A 20,762-nucleotide genomic window follows, 5' to 3' on the forward strand; every position below is an offset into this window, starting at 1 on the left:
GTCATGTTATTTTGCTGAGAAGTATTTGTATACTACGTACTCGATAGCGTCCCGACCTTAGAAATGTCATTCTTCGACTATTTCCGAAATCTTTTCGGTGCGAAGCGTCGCGACGAGCCTGGCACAAGCGGGTAAGGATATTATGCATCCTTCACTCATAAAATATTAATGCATATCAAGCCATAGAGTATTCCAGATTAGAAAAAAGCAAACCATTCTTAGAGTATTCCGAATAGACGTAAAAATATTACAGTTAATTATGATATATAACAATAACGATATAAAAACAGTAATGTATATGTGTTACAAGAACTTGACTATATACACACACACACACACACACACACACACACGTATATATATATATATATACATATATATATAATCGAAATATTTTATATGCATTATATTGCATAAAATAACGACTCTATATTTTAGGCTTGGTGATTGTTATTCGCACAGAAACCATTTTCGAAATCCGATTTGGGAGTACGATGAAGATGACGATGACATGGATGACTTTAGGTAAACAAATTGTACTTTTGTACTGAAATATTTTGGATTTATATAACTACATTTATTATATATTTTATTATTTTCAAGGCGTGGAACGAGCATGGGCTTCAATATCTCCAGTGATCCGTTTGAGGCAACACGTCACTTTTTATCTATAATGGATAATATATTACATAATTTTGGACTTGCTGATAATTTTTATTCTTTCTCAGGTATGTTTGTCTTGTGCAAATTTTTATACAAACAAAACATAGAATTTTGCTTAATGTTGTATTGATGATTATTAGCAATTTATTTTAAATAAATATATTTTATAGAAGATAGAATGGGAGCATTAGCTCTACCAGCAGAAAAAGAAGTATCTAAAACAAAAAAAGTTTTACGGGATAGAATGTTGAAATCTGCACCTGATTCCTATGCTATAACACCTGATCAGAAAGTAGATACAGACTTGGATGGAAAGTAGGTATCTGAGTAATATATTATGGGCTTTTTAATGATTATAGTAGGATACCAGGAGTTACAACCTAACGACAAAGTTGAATCTCTTGGAGATTATATATATTATATTATATATATATATATCAACTTACAAATGTTGCTAATTCACAATGAATATTGTAGAATCAGTACAGAAAATTTTTCAAAAATGTGGCGCTGGGGACATGAAAAAACAGTAGAACCTCCTGCATCTCATTCTTTTTTCATTGGAAAATTTATGAAAACAGAACTTATACGTAGTCCTGACGGGACTTTAGTACAGAAACAAGTGATTAGTGATAATGAAGGTAATAAGGAAACAATAGTCTCAAAAGAAATTGGTGACCAAAAATATATTGTCACTACCAAAACAGATAAGTACGGTGTTGAAACCAAATCCGAAAATTTAATTAACATGGATAAAAGTAAGTATGTAGAAATTATACAAATATAATCGTATCGTTTCATATATATTTTTTATATATCGTACGCATTAATTTTTAAATTGCAGGTGAATTGGAAGATTTCAATAAAAAATGGGCTCGTTCCGTAAAAGATAATAGAGATGAGCAAAATCTGTATTTAAATTGTTTTCCGTGGAATAAATTTTTTGGCCCTGGACCAAAATTATAATAAGACATGAATAAAGAGAAAATATAGTCTAGTTTTTAGGTGTTAATAAAGTATATATGTTTCCCATATCAATACCTACAATAAATCGATTGTACCAAAGATAAAATACTTCTTTAATTGCTAACTGTAAATTTTTCTTTATTTTATGGATTATATTCTGTACACATTATATACATACATGCTTTAATAAAATTTATAATTTATATGCAAAGGAATATTTTCTTTAAATTTACAAAACCGACTTATTTCATTTTGAAAGATAATTGGATCGGGAGAAAATTAAAATTGCTATAAGTGTGTTGAAATATCTGCGAACAATTTGACCTGTTTTTATATCGTATGAATACCTAAATATTAGATATTGATTCTGATATCATGTGTATGCACAGATTTATAGCTATATAAAGATCTTGAATTGGTGTTTAGTATGCAACAATTCTTTTGAATTGGAACATGAAATACTGAAATGTTATAATTACAATTCTTTATAGACCGCAATGAGAATAATTTGTGAATAAGATTTTTATAATTTCCTGTGTGTGCATGTAATCTCAAAAATATAATACCATATTTATACCAATCAACTTTATGTAACCATATTCTAGATAATATTAGAAACACAGGCGAATAAACTAATGAATATCAGAATATGTGAAGTATTACCATAAAATTAATTACGAGTTAAAATTACCTTTTTCATAAAAATTAATATAATTTTTAATATTACGGGATATAACACAAACATAATATTGTTTTATGTTCTGCTATCAATTGTGACAGCAATATATAAAGAATATTGTAAGAATGTATTTTATATAAGAAATTTTTGACATCTATTTTTCTTATTTTCATGAAAGCCTTTTGTAATAATATTTCATTAAATATAAATAACTCAACAATGTGCATATCACTTTTCCATTTCACTCATCATCCCATTAATGCATAAATTTTGCACCACGATCAATCTTAACTATCAGTCATTCTTTATAACTAAATGACTTATTAATAAGTCCTAATAAGTCCAAATATTTTACGCATATTTAAAACAACATCCATGTAGTATGCATATCCATCTGCACAGTCATACATATAAATAATATTGTGCATATTGCATACATATTATGTACATAAATTATTAGCCATAAACAAATAAACAATATTATAATTACAATCCCATGGTCTTTCTAATTCGTATTTGTTACAAATATTTTAAGAAATAATATTTTGAAGCTGACTTTATCATATCTGTGAAGCAAACATGTAATGTATCAATAAATTCTTAATATGTAACATAAATGTATGATAAAAATAATCAAACATGCCTGGAAATCCTTTTTTATTAGTTTACTGTTTATATGTAGCAGATATTTATAATGTATACTTACAAAGAGATATTAATTATCAATATCTGCTATATTATATAAAAAGAGAACTATTGTGCTATATACACACACACACACACTTCACCTTTAGATTAATTTAAATAAAACATAAATATTTTAAATTAAACAAAATCGTTGATTATATATTTAACATATTATGTGTTATAATTATACATAAATTTAATATATACACATTACATATTAAAAAAAGCGAACAATTTTCGAACTCTGTGTGTATGTGTGTTATGTTCGGCATTAAAATATATTAAAATATAATAAAACATACTATACTAAATTCTGTTATTTTCATTCAGAATTATGACTTGTAAATTGTAATCATATCAATACAAATACATAGGTTGCATTTAACTTCATTGCAATTCTTATTACATTTCTTTTTTAATAAACTAATTTAGGGATATTAAAATAATTTTTTTTGGTTGATATATATACACACACATGTATATATATATATATGTGTGTGTGTATGTATATATATATATATATATATATGATATATATATATACACACATATGAATGAAATATTACAATAAAAAGAATTAAATTATACATATCTATTAACTATTTTAGTTCCCTAATATTTTTATATATAGTGTTGTAAACTTTATTATATAATTTTTCATGTCTTATTAACGTTTTATACAGTTTCCACGATTAAGTAAAAAATGTCAATAAGATATGAAACATATTGGAATAAATTGGTATTATAATTTAGATTATTACATTATTTGCATATAATTTAAGACGTTTCATACAAATTCTTTCGAGCAATGTACCTATGAACATCTTTAATTATTCGGAACTTTTACAGTGTTAATGATAGCTGCCCTCAATGGATTTTGAATGTAGCATGAATTCGTTTACCATCAGTTTGTGGCGCTATACTAAATTTTCCTTTTTATCATCCACTAATTATACACAGATGTAGTATACCTACCACATATTATTGATTAGTATGTTTACAATTACTCTTGGCCAAAACCTTCTGTTTCTTCAATCGCGTAATTCAATTTCTCTACTAATTGGTCATAACTCTTGTAAGGTGGTAAATCTAATCTATTAAAACATGTATGTGATCTCGGCAACCAGGTATCCTTTCCAAACTTCTCTATACAAAATCTTTGCGGGCCGTTGCTTCCTATAAAGTAACAAATGATGTAGTAGTAAAGTGTATCATCTTTAATTGGTAATAAGTGCATTATCTTTAACAAAATATCAAATATTTATCGTAATCATCAACTTACAACTCGATGATATTAATTGTACAATTAGTTAACGATCACTCTATTAAAGCTTTCTCTTTACTGATCGATGAATCGATGAAAGAGTAATCTGATAAATCTGTAACTCACCCATTAATTCAGCAAATCCGCCGACGGGTACACGACAAGTGCCAGTTACAAACTGTAATAATCGAGCTCTTTTTTCACTATCTGTCCTTGTTACAAACTGGAATATAGACAGTGCACAGTCAGGTACAATGCTGCACGCACATGAGTACTGTTGTGATAAGATTTAATATCGTTATCATTGACAAACCTGCCAGAACCACAAGATCTGTTTGCTGTTGCGAGTGTAATGTCTGTAAATAGTATTGCGCTGCCAGTCTTCAACATCTATTTCTTGCATGCCACAAAGCATCAGCTCCAGCTCACGTTCGTCGAAATATTTGAGCCATTCCAGGGGCACGACTGAATTGAAACCTTCCAAAAATGCTTTCGTTTGTTCCTCTATACCTCTTGTCATTCTCCATTCCGTCATTAACCTGTTGAATAACACCTTGTTACTTTATATCAAATATACAAAGAAACTGCGAATTTTCTTTTTCGTACTTCTTCTTTGCCTTCTCTAAGCTACAGTCATCCATGAGAAATATACCTGATATATTCTTCTTTATTGTCTTCACCTACTCTAACTTTGTCGCCACCTTCTTTCAATTCATGATGTATTACTTGACCGAGAATTTCAAAATCCACGCTATAGTATAGTTCTAGGCCACATTCATCAATATTATTCTCCTTTATCCACACGAGCGACTTGTAAAACTCTGGGTCAATAGATTCTATATCTTTCATAACTAATTTTTTATTCAACATGCGCTTATAAAATGGCATTGTAAAACCGCTATAAATAAATCGACCATGATAAAGAGCCTGAAAAGATAAGAGAGTATTTTGTATAAATATAATCGCTCTCGCGCAATACCGCTAAAAGAAAACAAAACACAGATCGAAGTGGAAACATACCATTGCAATGAACCTTCCGATAAATTTGAAGTACTGTAAATGATCAGGATTAACGTACGATGCTGGATTTATTTGCAAGCTGTAATTGCTTTTGTTAGCATATTCGAACAGGCAGTACATCGGATTTAAAACCTCATGACTCAGCAAGAAAAACCATTCTCTGAAAAATTAAGCGCTTTTTCTTAACACGTGACGTCACTAACGTGCTGCGCTACTAGCGAATCTCTTGTATATATACTATACCTAGATACACCCCCGTAATCCAGGCCTTCTTCTCCCTTAAATATTATGTATAATCGTCGTCTCAATGCGAAAGCTTCCGCGTTCATTATTTGATGATACGAGTCTTCGAACAATGTCTGCCGACTAACGCTAATCTTAATATGGTTAGGCAGCGCGTTAGTCTGGCATAAGAAGCGAAACTGAGACAACTTCCATCGGAATGATCTTTCATACGCCCTCGGAACACGATACACACCTTTCGGGCTGCGCGAAAAAGAATGGGGATAAGAATGGGCGATATTCCAACGTTTGCGACAGCACATGCAACTAGGCGCGACGCATTTGATACAAACCCTTTGGGTGCACCGGGTCTTGGGTCTTGGAACGTCGTCGTCCGAGTGTTATGATCCACGAAATATCGAACCCCGTCTTCCGTCAACCGTATCTCCCAACCATCCGGCAACGGCGGCTCTTCAATACCAGTTTCCTGACCTTGCGTACGAGGGTCCTCCCACTGCGTAGTTCGATTCTTGTGATTCACGTAATAAACCCTGCCCTCTGGCTGCTTTCGTCTCTCCCAACCGGCGGGTAATGGTCCCAGAGGGTCGTCGTCATCACCCATGGACGTCGACGGACCCGATGCAGCAGCTTGATTCCCATGAGCCTATCACAATGCAATAGTCAAGATCAGTTTAAATCCTACAAAGCTTGCTTGATTTTCTTTTCAAGTACACAGAAATAACAATTGTGAACATTTTTATATGTAAATACTACATTGATACCTGACCTATTAATTGAGAGTACGTTAACGTATTATTCTGACAGATGGCTACGTTCAATTTACATACTTGGGGATAGAGGAACCTTTGGTTCCCCTGTTGAACGACATATTGTCTCTCGCCTTGCCAGTGTTGGAAATGCTGTAGTCTTTCTGTGTTTGGTCTTTGCCAAGTAGTACTTCTTGTATTATGATCGACATAATAAATTCTACCCCTCGGGTCACGACGGACCTCCCATCCAGCGGGTAAAGGTTGCGGTCTTTCCCAAGATGTACTTCGAGTATTATGATCGACATAATATCTAACAAGAAAGAAAAAAAATGCCATAGCAAAAATCGTTGTGATACAGAATCTTTTTGTTAAAATGAAAACGCGCATCTTACCTTCTCCCGTATACATCATATCTCATTTCCCAACCCGTTGGCAAGGGTTCCTCTGAATGAGCGACGTCCTCAGTTATCAACACTCCCGGTTGCGTGACGGAAGATTGCCCGGCAATGGGCATAGCGGTGGACTGACTTGGTAATGAGGCTGCAGCTTGCGAGATTCGTGGCACCGAACGAATATCCGGCAGCGTGGCGGGTGACATGTGTTCCACCATGGGAATCGCACGGCTGTCCGTTAAAGGGATTACCGCCGACTGTTCCGATCGACCAGAACTTGTGCGACCATCCGTCGTCAACGGGATATTCGTATTTTGCTGGCTACTGCGTGGTACTACACGTTGATCGAGAAGCGGCGCGTTTAACGATTGATCCGTGCGAGAAACTCGTAAATCGTCCGCCAAGCGAACGCTGGCCGATTGCTCCGCTTGCTGTTGCTGTTGCTGTTGTCTCATCGCGCGTAAATCTTCGCCTATACGAATGCTTGTAGACTGTTCATTTTGCTGTCTCATCCCTCGCAAATCCTCGGTGACGCGTACGTTCGTGGTGGACTGTTGTTCCGGTTGTCTCATCGTGCGTAAGTCTTCGTTCACGCGGATACTAGTGGATTGCTCAGGTTGTTGTCTCATTCCGCGCAGATCGTCCGCCAAGAGAACGCTGCTTGACTGCTCCGATCGTGTGATCGTACGACTGTCTTGGAAAGCGGCTCCGCCGGCGGCACCGGAGATCGGTTGTTCTATTCGTAGAACGCCGCGCCCATCCGTGTGCGGCGACACGTTCGGATCGGAATGAGAAGAGGACGAAGCGTCAGCGTTGTTGGAGAGTACGGACTGTTCCTGTCGAGATATTACACGAGCATCTGTGCACATCCCGGTCATCACCGCGGACTGCTCCGATCGAGACGCACTACGCGGATCCGGCTTGAGCATCGACGAATGCTCCGCGCCATAACTGTTGCGCGTGTAACTGACCGACGCTGGTTGATCCTTCAAAGCTAGTCTGCGTATATCCGCGAGAGTTCGTACGTCTGTGACATAGGTGCGTCTACGACTTCCCGGGGATACCGTGGACTTATCCGCCATCGAAATCGCGTGTCCATTCGCTAAGGAGCTCGCGGAAAGGCTGCCGCTACTGCTGCTGCTACCGACGTTACTCGATGTCCCGTCAATATTAATCGCGGACGTGGACCCGACATTCTTGTTGCTATTTGTTTGGCTGTTTCCGCTGTTGTAATTGGGACTGAGATGAACATTCGTGAAGGGACGACATACAGACGGAGCGAGACTCTCCGAACTGTGCAATCTCATACGTGCGCGAACTCCTCCATTAAGGATACTTCGATTATTGATTGTATCGTTGTTTGTGGCACCTAGAAGCACAAGATTCATCATATAGTGAAAGACAAGAGAAAATTAGACATAAAGCCTAATCGTTAATAGCAAATATTTCTTATTCTTTTACACGAGTTTCTATATTAGATATTAATATTTTACTTGAATTTATACAAGCTCTTAACATCGTGATCAAATCCTTACCATCAGATTGTATTTGGCAGGGTGGCTCACTAATATTAAGTAAGGTCTCATTGGTAGTATCTATTTTAAGTCCATCGAAAACCGTGATCAATTCGCCGACTTTACACAGCTGTGAGTCGTGTTTGCTCTCGCTCATCAAATCAAATGTCAATTCTAAATTTTCTAATTTCCCATTATAATGTGATAATACTTGAAATAAGCTTATTCGTTTCTCTCCTATTAATGTGTCTTTGCGAAATGTACTATGGTCAAGCAGTCGAAAGTGCAACTGTGAATATGGTGTGACAAGTATTGTAAATTCTTCGTTCCATTTTGGTTGATAAGTAGACTTTGACACTTCTGTTTTGCGAGGACTTTTGTCATCAACTGAGAATTCTATATATGGATTAGGCTTTAGGAAAGTTGAACTTCTTAGTATTGCTGCTTCAACTAAAATAATTAAATTGCTTTATATAATTATTCAATACACATGAAAAAACCATACATATACATATACATATACATATACACATACACATACATATACACACACATACACATATAGTCTTGATTATACTGTATCATTATTTATAGTTTGCAAAATAAATGAACCATTACTGTTTTTCTGCTTCATCATTACTTATCATCGCTATAAAATCATTATGATATACCTATTTTCATTGATGTCTAATAAACTGATAATTGGTATCAATCTTATACGAATAGATAAGAAAATGTTTGGCTAAAAAGATACTGTGTGATAAAAATATTTGAAAGATATATATGTGTAGTGTAGGAAAGAATATAATTGTATACGACATATAATACTTCTTTCATATTATACTATTTCTATATCACAAAAGTCTGAAATATTAGACATAAAACTTTTATTGTAGTTTTCTATGAGATATTAATATGCAGATCAATTTATATCAATTTGATCACAATAGAAATATTTATAATAAATGCCTATCACATATTTTGATGCATAGTATATCTCTTATTTAGAAACCTATATAATACTCACTTGTAATACTCAATTGGTGAAAACCAGGTGATACCACTTCTTCTTCGCAATGGGACATTGTATGGAATTTATTAAAATTCAAAGTAACTGTCTTAAAGGATTCATAATTCTCTGAAGTTACTTTCTCATGATATCTGCAACATGCAGCAGGTTTTGCAAATATAATTAATAGGTTAGCTTTTCAAGATCATTTTCAACATTCATATCATAATCATATGAGATCCATTAATTAATTACAATGAATATATATATACTTTATAGCATAAAGAATAAATACTACTTAAAAAATAAATTAAAAAATTGAAAATCTGTTATTTTGAAGAAAAATATAATGAACAATACGATTATATAATATATATGATCTAGTTGAATTGCTCTTGAAAATTTTGCGAGATAAGAGTATTAAAATAGAGAATACACCGCGAATTGTTGACAAGTGACATTTGCAATGTAAAAATTGCGATCTGCGTACGATAATGAATTTACGGCAAATGTTACGTTCACAAATCGTCAATTCTCACTGATTGAGAGCTGTCACGAGCTTGTACGAGGAATTACGACGTGGTGAAGATTGCAGTTCTGAGATCTCACGGTCGTTAATGCTGTCACTTGGCGAACTTGGCTGGCTTGTCGTATATAAAACGTTCCGACCAAAGGAACAAGATATCTCGCAACTCCAGTCGATACGAACCAAGATTGACGTCTTCAGCTGCTCACGATATCCCCAGTACCGATTTGCCGTCCATCCCTCGCTTGATTAATAATCCTATCGACGACAAAAATTAATGGAAACACTCGGGATTTGCGTTATCATTAAACCCCGCTATCGGTCGGTCACCATCTTTTCATACGTCAAACGTAGAGTCTCTTTATGCTGTGCGAAAGCGGAGCGACTGCGATCGACGTTAGTTCGTGATCAGTACATATGTAAAAGTCGCTGAACGGATCAACGGATCGCCGAACGAGACACACGCCCGTTGTTTTCGTTGATCTTGCCACGATCATTCGCGTTTTGACTCACGCGAGAGGAGTCAAGGTACACCACGACATCCCATGCCCATGCACGCTCCACAGTGCGTATCTTGCGCCGACAAGGACAGGTTATTCGAAGTACTATTAAAAGAGAGATGAAGATAGCAGCTTATTCACCTCACCGACGAATCATTATGCAGAGTCCATATGTGTGGGATGATATCGTGACTTTCGATTGTTTCAAAAGTAATCAAAAAACACGCTTTGCTATTATTTTTGTGACTGCGCTCATTTCTTCGAGCGTCAAACTCAGGAAATTCCAATCCTCCTTCATTTCATTACGATACAGCGAAGCATCGGATCGTTTCATCCACCATACTACTAACATAAACCTAGATTTACCACAAATAACGATGTCTATGCTGCAGCTTTTGAAAACGAATTTAAATATTTTGAATCCTACATCAGAATTCTGCAAAAACACAAATCAAATTTTATAATTTAAAACACTAGCTATTGCTCTCCAGTTCAATGGCGTTGGGGATTCACCTTAACGGGCGCCTGGGACCAAGGTTTTGAGAGAGAGAGAGAGAGAGAGAGAGAGAGAGAGAGAGAGAGAGAGAGACTTTCTTGTGATCGGCTCTGTATGCGCATATCGATTCATATGAAGGAGAGAGAGAAAAGAGCCGAGAAGCAAGATCTAGAAGATATAACCGAAGAGCAAATAAATCTGCATTAGACTTTGAGGAAACATAAAGAAACGACGTAGGATGAAGAAAGTGCAAATTGAACAGGTCTTCGAAGACGACGCTTTCGGTTCGCCAGTGCCTAACTTCGGATGGCGAACATACCGTGCGCGCGCACCATACCGACGCGCGCGCTCGAGTCTGGCATTAGAGTGAAATTTTATCGACAGGGCGAGCGAAAATTGGAACGATCGAGGACAAGTCGTGAGAACTTTCGTATTTCGTGCGGGAATCAATATACGGTCGGATCATGGCGTACGTCAATGTAGCGGAGTGGAAAACGGATCAGGTGTGCGAGTGGCTGAAAGGTGCGACAAAATGTTTTATCAGCGCTGATAGTGCGTTTGCGAACGGGGAAAAGAGCCGTGGGAAAAGAGAAGCGACACCCCGTCACCCGGAAAAAACATGTCGGGATTCCATTCAGTTTCGCTTGTGGAAATCCATTCTCTCACTCTCGGCATACACCCACCTTCGGTTCACCCCACTTCCCTTCCCCGCTGCCTGTCAATTATCAAGCGGTGTAAAAGGCCGCCTTCGTTCATTCATTTACTCGTTTGTTCATTCGATCCGATTGCGTAATTCCCACATGATTCCCTGCTTGATGGAATTCGATCCTCGATGGAATTCGATACTGATTGATTAAACGTCATAATTCTATCGTCAGCGATATATCATTAGCGATATTAAACAGTAATATTATTGAACCGAAATATGTGAGAATTGTTAATGCCATAAGTTGAACTGCAAACAAGCCTAATTGCTGAAAAATTTTGCATTAATGTTCTGAAACTCCTACAACCATGATTAGATTATTACCTTCTTCGGTATATCGCTGTATTTAACGATGTCCTCAATGTATATTTTAAATATATTTTTTATTCTCAGATAAAAAGAGAGAAATATAGATATATGTACAAGAAAGCTGGTATAATTTGGAGATACATAAATAAGATAATATAATACAATTATTAATTTCTATATAGAATATTTTACTATACATTATTACAATACTGTTATATATATCTGTGTATTCACAGTACTATATAATTCCTTTCTTATTATCTTCCAAGTTAATGTGTCATCCTAGATAATAACCATTATGATTCATCCTAGCAACTACTACTACTAATAATTTGATATTTCTGTGTCACAGGTTTAGATAATTCCATCCTTCCCTATGTACATAGTTTTATGAATCATAGTGTCAATGGGCAACAATTGTTGAGCCTGCGACCTGAAAATTTAGAACACTTAGGTGTATTGAAACTTGGACATCAAGAAATTATACTTGAGGCTGTGGAGTTCTTAAGGAATTTTCACTTTGAATTAGACAGAGAAAATTTGCAGTTGCTGGCATTGCGACTGTCTTGTCAGGCACACAGTTTGCACAATGAATTGTCACGTCAAACTGATTCAAAGCCTGTTACTACTCAAACATTGTCAGATGTAGCATCAGTTGTAATGGCGGTGAAACCTCTAGTGAGATGGCTGGATCGTCCTCCATTCAGTGGGCAATTAGAGTATAATGACAAAAAGGCTGAATTAATGAAATTATCTTTAGAAATGGCTACATGTGCACAAAGAGATAGATTTGCTGAAAAACCAATCGAAGAAATTAGAACAACTTGTGGTCAATTGGCAAAATTAGCAGATTATATCATTCAAGACATTGCTGATCCTATGATTTTGCAACCTGCCAGTTTAGATTTAGCAACATTAAAGAAGAAATCTGGTGATGATTTGGTAAGTTTTTAACTAATAATATTGATATTTTATTTTTAAGTTTGTTATAAATTTTGTCTGTACTATGTTTTAGAATATAATCTTTTAAATAATAGTAAAGCTACTTATATTTTAAGTAACTTATATTTACTTTAAAATGATTTGGCCATTACATCCTGTATTGATAAGGCCTAACCCAGTAAATCATAATATTGTGATTGTGACTTCCTGCCTAGATATAACATTTATACTTGGCAAGCTTGTAATCAAAATGCTTATATTGAGTTAATATAATTTTACATCAATATTGTGTCATGTATAATATTGTTTATTTAACAATCCAAAAATATCCCCAGGGTTTTTACATTTTACCATCTTTCCATGGAGCACACCAGATAGCTGAAATTAAATTTGGATCTGCTGCACATCAATGTGGCAAAATGGAAGAGGGAGATGAAATTGTTCAGGTAAAATATATTCTGATTCTGACATCAAATATCGGTAAATTGTATAATTGTTAAATACATGCACATATATACGTGTATAAATTTACTAGGTAAATTATCAAACGGTAGTTGGGTGGGAGAGAAAGAACCTGCTTGAGTTATTTCGTGAGAGCCCGGCAGAAATCCTCTTGACTTTAAAACGTAGGCCAAGGCATACTAAAGTTTATGGACAAATTTACATAAAGCCGTATAGACTTCCAAGTAACAAAAAAACCTCCTATACAACACGATGGCAACATAATCTTCCATCTCCCAGACCAGAATTATTAACAATACCTGACTTTACAATGCCGTTACCTAGGTAAGCTGCCTTTCTATATGTATTTTGATTGTCTTTCTTGCTGCTAATTTAATTCTTGTCCGATAACAATACAAAGTATGTAAATTTTAGTCTAACAAACATGTCCTATTGTCGCATCTGCTATATTCTTCAGAACAAGATATTCATTTCTCTATATCTGATCAAAAATATTTCATCTCATGTAGACATATACCAAAGAATCCCAGCCCGGAACCGGCAAGTATTTTAGATACAGTCAATATGTTGGATACAATGGCGACAGATAGTAGCGATTCGGACAGTGAAGTGGAACCATCTCTTCCTATCCGTCTGTATTCCACCAAGCCGAGAAGCTTGGTCCAAAGACGAGCTACAATAACAGGTGCCAGTCCCACGACCAAACACGGTATCGATATTGAGCAGTTTTGGAAAGAGTTAAAGCAAGAGCACTGTACGACCTTTCAGTTGCGCGACAAAGCGGCGTCTTGCGCCCACGGTCTGGACAATGTACCGTCGAACATACGGCCGCAGACATGTTTAGGTATAGAGCCGGTGAAACGGAGAAAAAAGACTGACGGTCAATTGGACGATAGAAAGGTGCAGTTCCAAGAAAAGTCGATAGACACCGAAAACGCCGTTCATCCAAACGACGTGAAGAAAGTGACACACGATGCGAAAGAGAGAGTTACTCCTACGGGAATCTGTGAAAACGACAGTACGAGTGTTGTGAGCAAAGACACGAACAAGGAGCATCCTCGCGCTGCGGACTACGCCGGCGATAGTAATAATTTAAGTGATACGGTCGTGCCTTTGGACGAATGTAATAACTTTATTAGCGATACGCGTAGTATTAGTAGTAAAAACTCGCTGGTAAGCAAAGAGGTTACCGGTATGCGATATGTGAAAGAACGGGGTAAGTTGGACAAAAGTCACAGTACACCGGCGTACGACCTGTCGGACCCCGAAGATAAAGAGGATAAAAAATTAGCGCTCTTCGAGAATCCGTTTTGTAAATTAACTTTACCAGTCCAATGTTCGAACAATGGTACGCCAGATGGTGTTCTAACGAAAACGGATGCTCACACGTTTGCCGAAAGTGCTGACGAACATAGAAGACCAAAGGACACACAGAACAGAGATAATAGAGAAGGCAACGCTGCCAAGAGATTCGGTAATGTCGCGCGGAAAATCAGCGACATCGAGAAGCAACTCGCCCAGATCGAGAACGCGGCAGGGCAACCGTGTGTCTTTGGAATGCCTAAGGAATCGGAATCGGAATCGCGTAAGAATCCCGTGCGCGTCACGACGAACGACGCGAGTCCTAAAGCTAGCATAGTGGAGCGAAACCAAAGCAGTATCGAATGCAATATGTCGGACGTGAGCGCGTGCGACAAGTACAGCAACGTGTACGACTCTAGTACCGAGTGCGAGAGCGTTGCTACGCACGAACAGTCTGAAGCTGTTTGCTCGAGGAAGAGTTCGCCGTGTAATTCTCGCGAGGATAACTGTAGCCACTTGGAGATGTGGAGCAGCGGTAGCAGCGTCGAAATAGATACATTGTCGCAGAAACTCGGTCAAGTCTCGCGAACACTCGACGGCGTTTTAGCTAAGCATACGAGATTGATCGAGAAAAAGTCTTCCACAATCTCGCGAGAGGATTGTACCGAAACGATAGTATCACGATCATCAACGATCAGCAACGCCAATTTTGTCGAAAGCGACATGTCGAACGTCGCTCATAGTGTCTCGAAAGTTCAGATCAGCACGAAGCCGCAAACTGAAGATGCCAAGTGTATGTCGAACTCGTCTTTGACTATCGTTCAGTCTTGCCGTTACATAGAGTTACCGAAGATCGAGTCTGTGAGGAAATACGAGAATAAACATCATGCGACACCACCGGAGCCGCCGCCTCGTTATTATCCAAAGCAAACGACCGACGTGAAACTGAATAACTCCGCTCCAAAACTCCCGGAGTCCCAAGTTCCGGAAAGACCCAACGCGAAACGTGAACCTAGGAAAATGGACTTGGCTTTACCTTGGAATCACGCGAGAAGCGATTCAGATTGTCAGGATAGAAAGGATTCGTCCCCCGACTTCTGCTCGTTCGCTTATGCAGAGAATTCATTTGATTTCATCGACGAGCCGCGAATAATAAATCTCAATGATCAGAAGTTCACCCAATCTGATGTTTCCTTGTACAATGAAAGCGGCGACAGGCAATTGATGGAGGATACACGTACGAAATACACGTATGAAAAGTACGAACCTTTCGTAGAAAAATTCGCTTGCTTCAGTCAATCCACGACAGACGGCTACAGGTCAGAGCATACGCCGCGCCAAATCGAATGTCCCGAAAACCTTATCAATTCGAAGCAGATATTGCCTTTGGAGCTAAGACCGAAGCTATCGGAGAAGGATAAAAGTTTTGAGAGGAGCGTCGTCAATAGAGCCATGATGGTGGCCAGAAGTATCGGTTTACACGGTAGCTTGAGCAAATCGAACAGCAGTCCAAGAAGCAACAGGAAACGGAACATGTTACTCGCTAGTAAATATGATTAAATTATATAATTCTTTTTCTCGGCGTACAAAGCCGTCTCTTGAAAGTTCCTCAAAACGAATCACATTCATACTTACCTTTTATTCAAAGTCATCTGTCAAAGCGCGCGTGTGATGTTATTCTTTCATAGTAGTCTACGGAGTAAACGTTTTATGTCTTTCCTTTCACGATGTACAAAAGATACACGATTTTCTTGTTAGAGAGGAGAAATGTATCTGTGAAAGATATTGGTGCTAGTGATATAGAAGGCTGGTTAACATACCGCAGCAGAGGAGCAGGTGGAGCCTGGGCAAGGGCTTGGTTTGTGCTGAAATGTTCGTCGTTGTACAGGTGAGAGTAGTTGCAACGAATTTCGTATATAATCAGATAAATTTGCAAATCTCTTACTTCTGTATCTCTCACCAGGTTTAAGACACAAGACAGTACGAAAGCTGACTGTTTAATCGTGTTAACCAGCTTTACCGTATCTCCGGCCGCCGAAGTGAAATCACGGAAGTATGCTTTCAAGGTCTACCACACAGGAACGGTGTTTTACTTCGCCGCCGATACCGATGATTGCTTGATCCTGTGGTTGGACGCGATCAACAAGGGTACTCTAGGTGCGGACGGTCACAATCAGAACGGGCTTTTCAGCGAAACTGACGAGAGTGACAGCGAGAGTCACAAATGCAAGATGAAGAACACGCTGGAATGTAAGCAAAATCTGGACAAGTCTTTCGGCTCTCTGAAGAAGACCGCACGGAAGGATATCGTGTTCAAGGAACACGAAATTGGCGGCGCAAGCTTGGATCGCAAGTACTTGAAATTTCTCGGCGCTAAAAATCAAAATATGCCCGTGCCAACGGCGCAGTTCCGCAGTTACAGAAGAGTCTTGCCCACGTCGACACCGAACAAGTGAGTACATCAGAGAAACACTTCATTCACGTCTCCGATAGTCGTTGAAATTATTCGATTGAAATCATAATCGAGTGTTCTTCCTAGGAAGGAAGATCTCAACTCAAATTCTCCAGATCTGCAAATGACCATCGCGGGCAGTACGTTTTACGGATTGAGCGCCTCCCAGAGCACTACGGACATGTCGAGTCCGTCGAGTAATCAGGACATGGGCGATTATCGACGTGCTACGGATAGGTAAGTGTCACGTTACGTATGCGCTTCTTGTGCAAATATTTGTTTTTCAGTAACAATAGCCTCGCAATTTCCTCGCCACTATAGGTCCGCCAGTGGTCGTGGCAGAAGAACGGACGATCTGCAAGGTTTCGTTACGCTAGAGGCATTCATGTTGTCGCAGCAGGAAGACGATCACCGGCAAAATAACGTGAATAGATCGGTGTCACCGCGCATGACGCCTTTGACCAATGACCATGTGCACATACAACACAGAAATTTCAACGATAATGCGGCGTGCAGCTGCGAACAGGTCAGGCAATTGAGCGACGCATCGTCGAACGACGATATCGGCGCTACTTACGGCAGGGTCAACGACGAGAGCAACAGCAACGTATACGGCCACTCGAGACACGTGAATATGTATTTGTCGCGTCAGTTCGCTAGTGGTACCAATCGAATCGACGGTAAAGGGGACTGCTCGAACGACAGGTCTTGCGGCATGTGCAAAACGACGATTGCGCACGGAAAGAAGACATGGGATTCGGGTTGCGTGCAAAAAAGAAGAGCGCAAGAGCAGCTGACGAATAGTCAGCAGGCGAAAAACGGCGATGCGACGTATTGGAGGAACGCGACAAATCCAAGTAGACAAGATTTCCAGAGTCATAGCAGGGGCTACGAGCACAACAACCATCCGCAATCTTCCAATCACGAGAGCTACATGACGCACGATTACCTTCCATCGAGGGACGTCGGTAATTTAATGGAGGACTTCAAGGCGGTACCGAAGCGACTCGTTAGAAACGACGGTAAAGTTTCAACGCTTCGATGAGACCGTTATGCTCAGCGATCGTTGACGATTCGAGATTCAGTCTTGATTTTCTCGTTTCCATCGTAGGTTACTCCGGATCCAGCAGCGACCTCACATCTCACGCGTCGTCGGAAACGCTGCAGCGCGCGAAGAAAGACGTGTTAATCAGCCGGAAAGGGAGTTTTAATCTCACTAATCGTCTCGATTATAATTCCTCCGATAAACATTGGCTGGATTCGTTGAAACGTAGCGACAAAAAGACCGTGAACTGCGATAAGAACCGCTTGAAGAACGTAGCGCAATATCAGCCGCCACCCTTGCCGATGTCACCTTTCGAACAGGAAGGCATGAGAGCCGCGTTTGAAATGCATCTAGACAAGAGTGATCAGGTACAAAAGGCAAATCGTTTGAAGAACTTGTTTGGAACTAAACAACAGAAACCTTGCACGTTAGATCTTCCTAAGGATAGTCAGAAAACTATATTAGGTAAGTAATCTCTAATTTAAACGTTAAGTGCTTTTTGCTGTGCTTTCGTGAGATCTGAGTATGAATTTGATGCGATTATTATAGGTTCACCGAGATTGCACAGAGCGCTGTTTCGCGACAAAACTTCAAATCAGTCGCAGCATCGACTGTTCACTCGTTCCGGCAGTCAGAGTCCTGGCGACAGTGGAATCAGTCAGTCACACAGCTCTTTCAACGGGAACAGTCCTTCACAAACGCTCAGTCAAAGTATCAGTTCAGTTAGCTCGGCTAGCGATTGGAGCCCGGATACGTCAACACCTTCCACTATATCAAAGGTACTTGTTGAGTATACAAATCGTGGTTGATTTTAAATAAGAGCTCGTGTTAACTCTATCGATAGTAGAACATTGATAAAACGATCGAGTGTGAGTTTCTTTTCCTTTTCAGTACGGCAGCGGATATTTAGCTGGTCAGAAGAGCTGTTCCAATACAAGCAGGAGTTCGTTGGCACCTCCAACGTTACCATACATACCGCCACCGACGTCTCCGCCACCTGATTATCCTGCTTTGGAATACCCGCCAATATATGAGCCAAGTACTTATTCTCTCTCAGATGCGTCGTTACTGCGTAATCGCGGTAAAAGTAGTCAGAACGCGACCCAGTAACGAAACAAACCAAATTCAACGCTCCAACAATACAACCAAAGATATAACTTTCTTTCTAATGACGGATTATATTATATATAAACGTTCCGACAGAAGCACAATTGAATTTTATCAACAAATTGCGGTTAGCAATTAGTATCTTGCCATAAAGTATTTCAAAGTACGACCGTCCATTTCGTGGTACCATGCAATGTGTAACGAGCTATATTCGTATATAGTTGACAAGATTATCGCAGAGTTTATTTTCCTTCAAAGTGCTATGAGGCAAAAGATGCAAAGAGTCGAATATAGTGACATGGAAGACTGAACTAAATATTATCTAACGTTGTTTCGCTGCATATTTTTAAGTAGCAGATTTATCTGTTTCGGAATTATTCTGCATAATTCAAGAAAGAATCCTACGTTGTTACTATGATAGTATTACGATTATTGTTGTTAGAGAAATGGTTCTTGAAAATAATTCATTGTGTCTTCTGAAGCAATTTAGAAATATACTGTACGTAAATCGTTCAGATCACGTCTTACCAGAATACTTTTAGCATCATTGATGACGAATACTTTTTAATATCATGACCTTATTCAGTGTGTAGAATTCAATGTGTAGTTAAAATGTCTTCTGAAGCATTATTATTTTATATATTAGCAATACGTTTTATGTAGAACATAAACGTATAAGATATATACACACACACCACACACATACACACACACCTTCCATTAAACATGGATTTTATAAATGATTGAAAGATATATTTCTTATGTACATTTTAAAAGCGCATAATGCCTAATTTTAAACTTATTAATATATTATATAGGAAACGCCGTGATGTGCGCGTTAAAATGCCTGTGTATTTTTTCGGGATATATACATTATTCTAATAATAAGAATGGTATATTTTTAAGACTACGATTATATATATATATTTTTGTGTATAACGAAGTTTATATCCCTTCTTTCTACGTGAATTGTTATTCGATATGTATTGTATTGATTATAATTTATGCTCAAGCGAAACTTGTGGGAAAGTATTGTAAAAGTTAAAGAAGGAAGCCAAATTTGAAAGAATGTATCGATTCTTTTTCATATTTTATAAAGTATATTACTCGATCGTTTTTATATATATTTCAATTTGTAGTGATTTCACATTTCAGTAGGAACAAGTGTTCGAGCTGCACAAAACAACTCAACTCTTTTATAAGGAAAATACAATTGTACCGATAAGTTATTAGTAATAACTACAGATTTTATTATAGATAAGTAATATTGCAAACAACTACAGAATATTATGCACTTGGAAAGTGGCATTAAATAAATGACGATGATTGTTAAATTGAATTTATACTTATATTTGTACTACATATATGTTTTTTTTTAATATTTATATCTAAATTCTTCCATCCTACCAGAGATTTTTCAATCTTTAAAATGCTTTTAAAACTATCTCATTACTGTCTTTTTTGTTGTAGTTATAGCTTATTTTACCATGATTTCGAGAGATAAATCTTTAATTTTTTTTAAATAGGTAATGTGTAATATATGTAATATATATATATATATATATATATATAATGCACCAGTTCTGAAGTTCTTCAAAAAAGAACGGACCTATTATCGCAAATATGATTAGAATGTCTGATATATACTTAGCATACCTATGTATATACATATACATGTATGTAATCAAGTATAAATTATAAATAATAAACGGGTAAAATCGATTTTGCT

At 37.6% G+C, this 20,762-nt stretch overlaps 3 protein-coding genes across 7 annotated transcripts; 2 read left to right on the forward strand and 1 right to left on the reverse strand.

Moving 5' to 3' along the window:
* Positions 1 to 27: 27 nt before the first annotated feature.
* Positions 28 to 1,776, forward strand: LOC105192167 (uncharacterized). The gene is made up of 6 exons (XM_011156098.3): positions 28 to 131; positions 439 to 525; positions 604 to 728; positions 834 to 978; positions 1,141 to 1,421; positions 1,508 to 1,776. Exons 1-6 carry the CDS (start codon positions 64 to 66, stop codon positions 1,627 to 1,629), a joined length of 828 nt encoding a protein of 275 aa, XP_011154400.1. The 5' UTR covers positions 28 to 63; the 3' UTR covers positions 1,630 to 1,776.
* Positions 1,777 to 3,638: 1,862 nt separating this feature from the next.
* Positions 3,639 to 10,288, reverse strand: Su(dx) (Suppressor of deltex). Of its 4 annotated transcripts, XM_019845572.2 has the most exons (13): positions 10,056 to 10,288; positions 9,726 to 9,970; positions 9,205 to 9,338; positions 8,199 to 8,627; positions 6,664 to 8,032; positions 6,350 to 6,581; positions 5,855 to 6,165; positions 5,523 to 5,765; positions 5,280 to 5,439; positions 4,912 to 5,186; positions 4,573 to 4,798; positions 4,386 to 4,482; positions 3,639 to 4,171 (listed from the first exon to the last, which is right to left on the reverse strand). In XM_019845572.2, the coding sequence occupies exons 3-13, from the start codon at positions 9,260 to 9,262 to the stop codon at positions 3,999 to 4,001; spliced, it is 3,573 nt and encodes a 1,190-aa protein (XP_019701131.1). In that variant the 5' UTR covers positions 9,263 to 9,338; positions 9,726 to 9,970; positions 10,056 to 10,288; the 3' UTR covers positions 3,639 to 3,998. The 4 variants fall into 4 exon arrangements, with proteins under 4 accessions (XP_019701131.1, XP_011154405.1, XP_011154404.1 ...); XM_011156103.3 differs by having other exon boundaries at positions 9,896 to 10,288; XM_011156102.3 differs by having other exon boundaries at positions 9,796 to 10,288.
* Positions 10,289 to 10,882: 594 nt separating this feature from the next.
* On the forward strand, positions 10,883 to 20,372 carry cnk (connector enhancer of ksr). 2 transcript variants are annotated; one of them, XM_019845569.2, is made up of 12 exons: positions 10,883 to 11,230; positions 12,076 to 12,665; positions 13,001 to 13,111; positions 13,201 to 13,451; positions 13,637 to 15,975; positions 16,188 to 16,317; positions 16,393 to 16,881; positions 16,957 to 17,118; positions 17,203 to 17,903; positions 17,993 to 18,391; positions 18,476 to 18,705; positions 18,818 to 20,372. In XM_019845569.2, exons 1-12 carry the CDS (start codon positions 11,173 to 11,175, stop codon positions 19,034 to 19,036), a joined length of 5,679 nt encoding a protein of 1,892 aa, XP_019701128.1. In that variant the 5' UTR covers positions 10,883 to 11,172; the 3' UTR covers positions 19,037 to 20,372. The 2 variants fall into 2 exon arrangements, with proteins under 2 accessions (XP_019701128.1, XP_011154406.1); XM_011156104.3 differs by having other exon boundaries at positions 10,884 to 11,230; positions 16,969 to 17,118; positions 18,818 to 19,036.
* The last annotated feature ends 390 nt before the right edge of the window (positions 20,373 to 20,762 follow it).

Source organism: Harpegnathos saltator, unplaced genomic scaffold (assembly GCF_003227715.2).
Source record: "Harpegnathos saltator strain DR-91 unplaced genomic scaffold, Hsal_v8.6 scaffold56, whole genome shotgun sequence".
Classification (NCBI taxonomy): Eukaryota; Metazoa; Arthropoda; class Insecta; order Hymenoptera; family Formicidae; genus Harpegnathos; species Harpegnathos saltator.

Coding starts and splice junctions, on each gene's coding strand:
- cnk (XM_019845569.2), top strand. CDS start 11,173: ATGGCGTACGTCAATGTAGCGGAGTGGAAAACGGATCAGGTGTGCGAG. Junction 13,452..13,636: donor TTTACAATGCCGTTACCTAG/GTAAGCTGCCTT, acceptor CATCTCATGTAG/ACATATACCAAAGAATCCCA. Junction 17,119..17,202: donor TATCGACGTGCTACGGATAG/GTAAGTGTCACG, acceptor TCGCCACTATAG/GTCCGCCAGTGGTCGTGGCA.
- LOC105192167 (XM_011156098.3), top strand. CDS start 64: ATGTCATTCTTCGACTATTTCCGAAATCTTTTCGGTGCGAAGCGTCGC. Junction 132..438: donor GACGAGCCTGGCACAAGCGG/GTAAGGATATTA, acceptor TCTATATTTTAG/GCTTGGTGATTGTTATTCGC. Junction 979..1,140: donor GATACAGACTTGGATGGAAA/GTAGGTATCTGA, acceptor TGAATATTGTAG/AATCAGTACAGAAAATTTTT.